The 10,129-nt window shown below is 42.0% G+C and overlaps 1 protein-coding gene across 1 annotated transcript; it reads right to left on the reverse strand.

The window, feature by feature from the left end:
- Positions 1-302: 302 nt before the first annotated feature.
- CXCL13 (C-X-C motif chemokine ligand 13) lies at positions 303-8,655 on the reverse strand. The gene is made up of 4 exons (XM_081100848.1): positions 8,546-8,655; positions 6,845-6,977; positions 1,663-1,743; positions 303-1,125 (listed from the first exon to the last, which is right to left on the reverse strand). Exons 1-4 carry the CDS (start codon positions 8,607-8,609, stop codon positions 1,086-1,088), a joined length of 318 nt encoding a protein of 105 aa, XP_080956974.1. The 5' UTR covers positions 8,610-8,655; the 3' UTR covers positions 303-1,085.
- Between the last annotated feature and the right edge of the window lie 1,474 nt (positions 8,656-10,129).

The following is a 10,129-nucleotide window of genomic DNA, read 5'->3' on the forward strand; positions in this document are numbered from 1 at the left end:
ATTGGAGACTTCAAGAATCAATATTATGAGGCAGTGAAAATGGGTTTTAGTAGGAGATTGGAAATTTCTGGAGGAAATTGAGTATATCAAGGGAAAGAAGCTCCAGTAATCAAGCATTGTCCCACTATGTTAATCTCGGGAAAAACTTCACTCACACTTTGCCATGTAATTTAGATAATCTGTAAGAGGTAAGAGGCATGCAAATAAAAATAAACATGATGAAATTCTACTGTCCGTGATGATGATTCAGAGAGTGTCTGAATTTGAGGAAATGCTCCGTTAAGAATGAATTGCTAATAATTAAGTAAAATGTTTGTTCAAGTTTATTGAATAGCATTAGACTAATAAGAAGCATTATAGAATTGATACCAGAGACCAACAACAACATTTTGGTGCAAAAGATGGGAGTAAAAACATTTGTCAAAGCAAACATATAAAAGAATACATCTAAATATCACCCTATAAATGCCTTTCCAGAATATGCTATGAATTTAGGTCTTGGGGATCTTTGAATGTTACTAGTTTTTATCGGTGATGGTAACTCCTATAAGGGAACTCTTTAAAAGTAGGAAAAAGACCCCATTCCTCTTACTAGTGAACTTTTGAGTGGAAGCTGTCTACTATGTGGACCCCCTGTCCTTTGCCAGGCTGGTTTTGTGGGTTTCCCAGGCAGCTTTTTCAGTCTCTTGGGTACAAAATGATTGAAAAGCGCTCCCTCATTTCCTTCTTACTTCATGCCAGATGTTCAGGTCTGCGGTTTAAATTTCAATTCCTTTATTTTTCTAGGAAAAGTTAGCATTCAACAATAGGTATATTAGTAAAAGACACTTACATGGAACTTTCCCCCCTGATGAGTAAGAATGCAAACCCCATGTATGTAGGCTTCTTTATTCAAAAAGTTTAAGTTAGCCATTTCAGCCTCCAAAGGGTGATTTTTACACGTATTTTCATGCTTGCTTGTATGGGGAAGCTCTTTAAAATAAAAATTTAAAAAAGATTCAACTGATCATAAAACTGAACCCAGAGCAGGAATGAGGAGGGATGCAGGTGTCCTTGCTGGGATATTGGCATCAGGCCTTCTGTGTCTAGTATGCGGACCCCCTTTCTCTTGTCAGGATGTGGGATCTAAAAGTTGATGAAACAAAAACACAAACAAGACAGTCATGTTTAGAGAAAGACCACAAACTGTGGCTTTCCCCTACAGATATCAAGCAAGGAATATTGTGGATACTGGCTTCCAGTTTAGTTTACTGAACTGCTAGAATGAATCACCCCAACTCTATCTGGTAAGTAATAATGAAGAATTGACATTTGTCTTAGGAACGTCCCATAAGTTTAAAATGGCACCCAATGCCCAGCTGGTATAGTTCAGTGGTTGGGCGTCCAACCCAGGTTCATGCCAGGAGGTCATGGTTTGATTCCTGGTCAGGTCACATGCTCAGGTTGTGGGCTCAATCCCCAATGGGAGGTGAACAGGAGGCAGCTGATGAATGATTCTCTCATCACTGATGTTTCTGTCTCTCTCTCTCTCCCTTCCTCTTTATGAAATCAATAAAGACATATTAAAAATAATTTTTAATGGCACCCATTTTGACTGTCTAGGAAAGAAAAAGCCTTCAGTGCAAATTAGAATCTGAAAAACCCTTTGTATGCCTGACTTACCTCTGTAAATCTGCCAACAGATTTTGTGTCCACTTGGATTTAGGATTCAAGCATAGAATTGACCGATTCCTCAACCGGACTCTGGGAGAAAATAAACAAAAATAAAAGTAAAGCAATGTTACATTTTAGTCAATCCTGCATGTAAGATTTGAATATAAAAATAATTATTCTCAGAAGAAGCAAAATTAGAGGTAGGCATTGGGAGTAGGTGATTTATAGCCTGAGGTCTGAGGAATAAGAAAAACACCACTTGCAGAAGCATATGTTTGAGCTGGTGAAACTGACTACAAAGCTGACAGAATTTCACAAGTCAGAGGTTAATGTTTTGTTGACAACTTTTATGTGAGTTGGAGATACACCAAATAGCTGACTCCAAGGTTGGCTCACTCTTAAAGCTGTATCACAGTATCTTTCAAATGTTTTTGGCTATTGCGCTCGGGAGAACAAAATAGACTATAAAGCACACTCTCTTGAGGATCTTTTATTTGAAAAAAAATTTAATGAAGTCGATGTGGGAGAGGTTACAGAGCTGATTGCTCTGAGTGACATCTGCATTTTTGGGTTGAGCTACCAGGTAGTGAGGCTCTCACTGCTCTAAGACGTTAAGTGATAACAAAAACAGCAACAATAACTAATAGCTGATCTTGAGCAAGCACTGACAATGTGCTAGGCATTATGCTCAGCAGGTAACGTAACGTATCTCAGTTAACCTAACGAAAGTCCTGTGCTGGAGGAACTATTCTTTCCTGGCCTGCAGATGAAGAACTTGAGTCTTAGTGAGTATATGATGTAGCCTTCCCAAGATTGCACAATAAATACTTGATAGAGCAGGATACGAATAACGGTTATCTGACTCCAGAATCCACACTTGTCGCCACAGCCTTCTATGGGCATAATCAGAATGGTAACCAAGTGGCAGACACACAGTTGCATGGAAGAAGTGAGGCCTTCCAGGTGATAGCCAGTTGAGAAAATCTACTCTTTATGGGTGTGACCAAACAAAACACAGTTTCTTGAGGTGTCATTTATGTTAGCTATAAAATGACAAACAGCAAGGATCCATCTACCTGGCTTTGAATCTCCATCCTTGTTAAGTGAATCGTAAGAAGGAAGAGTTCATAGAACAACTGGATTCTTGGGCAGAGCCTTCCAATTTGGTTTTTGAGTTCATTATGGAAAACCAGATTTTCTGGTCATCTGGACTCACAATACTTTGACCCCCTGAATGGTCTGAGTTTCTCATAATAATCTGCATCTTTCATTTCTATATCTGGTTATAGTTTAGTAATGCAGAATTTGGTGAAAAGATATAAAATTACATTTTTATCACTTCAGATCGATTGAAGTTAAAGCAGAGAAAATTACGGTGCATTACTTTCCCTGACTGTGAGGTGAGAGCTTTGACTCATGGCCAAGGAAATGGAGCAGAAAGAAAGAAGTCTCGGTTTTCTACACAACCAGAGGAGCTGCTCCCAGATAGGGCCTGGCTAGACTTCACAGCTCTGAATTTGAGGACAAAAATTGTGGCTTAGTTAGAGCTTTCCTTGGCAAACACCTTAGCGAAAGCATCATCCTTTTTTAATGAAAAAGTTTACACACCTTTTTTACATTAGGTGTGGTTGTGTTTTTTTTTGTTTTTTTTTTACAAGTTGAATATAATTAGTCAGAGGCCCAAAGCATTGATATCAAAATGGGACCAAAAAAGTGAGCTGTTTACAAACATTTCAAAAGTCTAAAAAAGAGACATATGTACTACTATCTGTAATACTTTAAACAATAATATTAAATTAAAAAAGAGAAGTCTAAAGAAGTTCAAAGAGAGAGCTTCTAATGAAAACAAAGTCGTCAAAACCCTAGAAAGATGCTGTGCCTAATAACTGAAGGTGTTGTGAGTGCTTAGTTCATTAAAGATAGATCCAGGAAGGCGAAACCAAAGTTCTAAGTGCAGTGGCCCTGAACTAAGTGCTTGGCATGCATTCACTCAGTGATATGCAAAAAGATGTAAGGCTCCATTTAAAATATTCAGTGTAGCCCTAGCCGGTTTGGATCACTGGATAGAGTGTCGGCCTGCGGACTAAAGGGTCCCAGGTTCGATTCAGGCCAAGGGCACATGCCCGGGTTGCGGGCTCGATCCCCAGTGGTGGGCATGCAGGAGGCAGCTGATCAATGATTCTCTCTCATCATTGATGTTTCTATCTCTCTCTCCCTTTCCCTTCCTCTCTGAAATCAATAAAAATATTTTTAAAAAAATAAAATAAGATGTTCAGTGTAACAATCCAAGATTTGTTGAGCCTCTACTACATACCAGGTAAGGGAAAAGGCATTGGGAATAGAGGAAAGAATAATATCGGATCCCTGTCTATAAACTTATTTTCTGGCAGGAGTGAAAGAGGGGGTACAAACTTGATTGTCTTAACACAATAAGCGTATAATAATTGCAGTTAACATTAACTGAACATTTACTACTGTGCCAGACACTGTGGCAGGGGCTTTACATGGAGGGTGCAGTCTCATTTGGTGTGATGTGGAAAATGCTATGGTACAAATAGCCACAGATTTCTCTGGGATTACAAAAAGGGAGGGTCCCAGAAGCAAGGGGTCATACCATTTCAATAAAAGAAAATATCTATTAAACTTTTTGCAGCCACTACCATCCCCTTAGCCTAACTCTTTATTCAGAGTGCGATCAAAATTGACAGAACAAAAAACTAAAGGACATTTCCTTAAAACAGACCTTCAGACAAGGACTGTTATGGAATCTTCTTTTCTTGCTCTTTGACTTGGTGGGAAACAAAGTTTCTGCTTCTGCTGGCAATTTGAATGTGATGGATTCAAGGAGTTTGGGAATGGGAAAAATGTGAGTAAGGTCCTGGCTCGGTCCCTTCTGAATGGTGTGACTAGGGCAGTGATTCAACCTCCCTAAGACTCAATTTCTGCATCTGCAAAGGAATGATAACAATAGACATATCTTAGTAGGACTGAGGGATAAAATGAGTGAATGCATGCCAAGCATTTAGTTCAGGACCTCTGCATGATAAACACTGAACAAATATTGCTGAACCTCATTGTTATTATTATTATTCTCATTATTAGTTTTTGAGACTTGCTAGTGACCCTCAAAGTTAATCACTTTGAGATTCTTGGGTAAGAATACTATGTGGCCTATCATTTGCAACAAATGAATGGGCCTAGAGGATACTATGCTAAGTAAAATAAGTCAGACAGAGAAAGGCAAATACTATATAATTTCAGTTATATGTGAAATATGAAAAACAAAGAAAAACCCTGAACAAACAGAACAGAAACAAACTCATAGATACAGAGGACAACCTGATGGTTGCCAGAAGGGAGTGGGGTTTGGGGGACTGAGTGAAAAAGTTGAAGGGATTAAGAAGTACACATCGGCAGGTACAAAATAGGCATGGGGTGTGAAGTGCAGCATAGGAAATCTACACTAATAAAAGAGAGATGCAAGTTAACCATACCTTCACAACGCCCACCAGCCAATCAGGAGTGAGTATGCAAATTAACACAACAAAGCTGGTGGGTTAATTTGCATGCACAGGCGCTGAGCAGCTGGGGGTGGGGTGGGAAGCTTGCGTAGTTGCCATGGCAATGATGCACGTGTTCTGCACTGCCCCAGGTGCTCCAGGCCTCTGGGCAGCATGGGAAGGTGGAAAGGCTGCTCCGGGCCAGAGCGAAGGCGGTGACAGCAGCCAGGGGAAGGAAGGCCCATTCTTGCAGGAATCTTCATGCATTGGGCCTCTAGTATAGTCAATAATATTGTAATAATTATACTTGGTATCAGATGGGTAACTAGACTTATCGGGGAGATCACCTTGTGAATTATATCAAACTAGAGGCCCGGTGCACAAAAATTTGTGCACTCGGGGGGGAGAGGGGGTCCCTCAGCCCAGCCTGTGCCCTCTCACAGTCTGGGACCCCTCGGGAGATAACGACCTGCTGGCTTAGGCCTGCTCCCGGGTGGCAGAGGGCAGGCACAATCCCTAGGTGCAGCCCCTGGTCGGGCTCAGAGCAGGGCCGATTGGGGAGTTGGGGCACCGCACCCTGTCACACACAGAGCAGGGCCGATCAGGGGGTTGGGGCACCGCAGCCTTCACACACAGAGCTGCAGGGCGATCAGGGGGTTGGGGAGCTCCCCCCTACCAGGCACAGAGCAAGGCTGATCAGGGGGTTGGGCACCTTCCCCTGTCACGAACAGAGCAGGGCGGATAGGGAGGTTGTGGCCCCGCCCCCTGTCACACACAGAGCCGCAGGGCGATCAGGGGGTTTGGGCGCTGCCCCTGTCATGCTGATCCCAGTGCCGGGAGGCCTCGCGGCTCCGCTGATCCCGGTGCTGGGAGGCATATTACCCTTTCACTATATAGGATAGAGGCCTGGTGCACGGGTGGGGGCCAGCTGGTTTTCCCTGAAGGGTATCCTGGATCAGGGTGGGGGTCCCCACTGGGGTGCCTGGCCAGCCTGGATGAGGGGATGATGGCTGTTTGCAGCTGGTCACACCCTCTTCAGGGTGGGGGTCCCCACTGGGGTGCCTGGCCAGTCTGGGTGAGGGGCTGAGGACTGTTTTCATGCTGGCGTGTGACTGAAGCTCCCAACCGCTCCTTTTATTCTTTTTTTTTTTATTCTGGGCCAGCTTTAGCTCTGAGGCTTGGCTCCAGCTCTGAGGCCTCCGCTGCTGAAAGCAGGTATCTGGTTTGTTTGGGTTCTATAGTCGAAACACTGTTTCAACTCCAGCTCTGAGATCCCGGCTGGCTGAAAGCAGGTTTCTGGGGTTTTGTTTAGCTTCTATATTTGTTACAATGTTCAAACTGAAAGCTCAGAGGCTGGCAGGGCAGACGGGGAATGTTGGTTTCCTCCGTCACTGAAGCAAGCAAGCCTCATGTTCGCTTCAAGCTGCCTGGCTGCCGGCCGCCATCTTGGCTGGTAATTAATTTGCAAATTGCCCTGATTAGCCAATGGTAAGGGTAGCGGAGGTACGGCTAATTACCATGTTTCTCTTTTATTAGGTAGGATGTCTCACCATTATGCTGTATGCCTAAAACTAATATAATATTGAATGTCAGCTATAATTGAAAAATAAAAAAAATTAAAATACTATGTAGAAGATATAATCTGATTTTCACTGGAAGAGAGGAATCTCATATATTTTATTGTAACTTACATGACTTCCATGTGTGGGCAACCATCCCCAGGCGCATAGGCTGCAATCTGGGTAATCATGCTGCGCCTCTTTACGGATGAAACCGATTTCATGCATCTACACTTAGAGGACGTGTTCAAGGTCTCCAGAACCCCTGTGAACACAGAATCAGTTATTTTAATCCCTTTGGCATATAATTCATAACTAGAACTTAAATACTAATTGTTCATATAGTGCAATAGAAGACTTAAAAATGTCAACTTGGTGCTTCCACCCATATTCCTTTAGGGTATGTATTTCTGCTTCTTGATTTATATTCAAATATTTCCTACCAAAATCTAAAAAATAAAATTAGTTTTGTAGAAAACACAGCACCTACTGAAGTTTGTGGCAGAATTATATTGGCACTCAGGTCATGGTCCAAATAATAAAATTTGAGAGCCGCTATAATTACAACTCAGTTATAATTAATGCAGTAGAAAATCAACTGATCTTCACTCCAAACACATAGTAATAGAGCACAAAAACTCATCGCAGAATCCCTGAAGCAGTAACAAGCTCTCCCTCTTATCAGACTCAGTGCTACCACTTGTCAACCTCTGTTTGAGGAAATACCATGGAAGATATATATTTTTTTGTTTAATACGTTGGTCCTCCATCTCATCTGCAAATCATTACCAAACAAAAGTCAATAATAAAAATTCAAGGCTATTTTTATCCAACAACAAGTTATTAGTACCAGACAAGTACTATAAGTAACCCACCTCAGGTATTTGAATAAATTCTTCCCTCTTTAATCCCAGTTCCTACCACCATGCTTGACATGGTTTGGCAAATATAAGAGACCCGGCTCTCAAGGTGTTTATAATTTAGTGGAGGAAGCAAATGAGCAAAAACTAAAATACCACAGAACGTTGTATTTCACCCAAGGTCCAAACTGCATAATGTGACCAAAGGGCTTTGCCAGGAGCATTGGAGGAAAGAGATGAGGGTCTTGAATAATGGAAATAACATGTGCTGCACTTTAAGAAAATTTGTCCTCTAAACTGTAGCCAAGTGAATCATTCTGCACATGCATCCGATTCCTTCGGTGTATAAAAAGTGACCACTTCAACTAGATATGTATCTATTTACACAAAGACCACCTTCCCATTCATTTTCTTATTTTTATTTTCTTTCCCAAATTTATTTATTTACTAAGACTGTCTTCCCATTTAGACGTGGAAGTCTGCTTCTTTGCAGAAAGCTTGTACTTAAGCACTCCTGTTGTGTTAATAATGGTTCATGTCAGTGCTAAACATACAGAATTACATCAGACGTTCCCTGCAGGAGACCCACCAGTCGAGTCAATAGTCTTTAAATCCTATTAAGGGTTTGGTCAGCCAGGGTGGCACTGACGGACAGAGCAAAGAAGAGATACATGGAAAGAATTAGTGATAGCAGAGCTGCATCTGAAAAAGGCCAGGAATAGAAAAACCAAGTATAAGTCACAGGGACATTGGATATCCATATCCCTCCCTCTATGGCTAAGAATCATAATAATACAACAGCTTCCAAGAGTTGAATTCCTAAGCACCTTACTTTTAGAAATCTAGCAACAGTGCAGTTTTTTCCTCAAGTCATATTCCCCCCCCCCCCATTTTCTAATTGAAAAGTAAAAAGGAAATGTCTGAAGACCATTTCTGTTCAAAAGACAATGACAAGGTAAGTGAGCGTTCTCACCGTGGGCTGGAGAGAGGCTGCTGACCAGCAGCAGGAGAAGCAGACATCCGGGGATGAACCTCATTCTGCCTGAAGGTGGAGTTCAGACTTCAGCTCTGAGTCTACGTTGTGTGTTCTCAGCACAGAGACTCCTATTTATTTACCCAGTGAGGGCCCTCCCACTGCCTTTGTCTCCTGTAGGTCAGCTGTATCATCAGTTTTTTTGTTTTTTTTAAAAAAAACCACCCAAATATTGCTGAGATTGCTTTTTGTAACTTCTCTTGCAAATTTTATGAATTTGCTTCAAAGTACTATTAGTATAATGAAATGTTTCTTGAAAATGTGGATGGTGAGTGCCAAGGGTGCTGCAGGAATTTGGGGGTGGGAGAGAGGGAAAAGATCAGCTCAGAGGCTCCACGGCACTTTCTCTCTCTGGGATCACTATCAGTGGTCCTGGCTGTGAGTGCTTCCCTCAGTGAAGGGCCAGCAGACTTTCTCGAAGGCATTTGAATGAGTGCTCCACGAAACTGGGGGCTCTGCCAGGCACATCATTGCATCCCCAGCACCTGCAAGAGAGTCTATTGCCTTTGGTAGGTGGCCTGTAAGTATTTGCAGATCTAATGAACGTCTCTTTATATCCAGATCCCTGTGCTGACTAGGTTACTGTTTTTCTACCAGACTTTATACCTCTTATTTTACTATCTGCAACATAAGATTACTTATGTCATCCAACTGTTATGGAAATACTGGGAGGGGGGAGTATGTGTCCCTTCATTGGTGTGCTGGTGTCTTGATGAAGGGACGGAGGCAATGGCTCTGAGGAATTAAATCTTTTTGGCTCGGGGACACATTTATTGAGCTTAAGAACCAGGTATCAGTGGAAGGTGTCATTAGAATTTCATCAGATGCTGAACTCATATTTCAGTGTGTTTAACAAAGCATATGTGCACTTTGGTTTTCCTCTGGCCAAATAACCCCTGGGAACAATCAACCCGCTGCCTTAAGTCACTTCCTAGGAGCTCTTTGACGTAAAAAAAAAAAAATTGAAAAAAAATGTATGTGGACAATGGCTGGTGTGCCCTAGAGGACCACTGGGCTTCCCTGGGAGTACACAAGTGTGCATATATGAAACCAGACCCACTGAACCATGGAAAAATCAGAGGTTTGGTCTTCCAGATGTGGCTTTCTTGACAATTTGATTTTTGCTGCTCAATTAGCATTGTGGATGTTTAGCATCCTAGATGTGCCAGTTGTCACACAGGGGTTATAGCAATACCACGCAACCTTCTTACAACAAACAATTCTCTGGCTGGCCTGAATGACTGCAGGGACAGGGGACTCATCGGTCTTCAGGCAGCCCGCTCTATTGTTTGGAAAGGTCTAGTTATTCGAAAGCATATATACATATATGCTTCCCTGATAGTTCAATCACTTTGTCCTAATTAATTAATTAACCCCTTATCACCATATGACAACAATTCTAAATGCTCTTTCATATCATATTTGAAGACACGGTATGTCAGATGTCAGTTGGGTCCCACAGGAAGCAGATGCTGAGCATGGATGGTGGAGTAATGGACGTTTTTGTTTTGTTTTTCAGAATAA

Source organism: Myotis nattereri, assembly GCF_964212035.1.
Source record: "Myotis nattereri genome assembly, chromosome: 1".
Classification (NCBI taxonomy): Eukaryota; Metazoa; Chordata; class Mammalia; order Chiroptera; family Vespertilionidae; genus Myotis; species Myotis nattereri.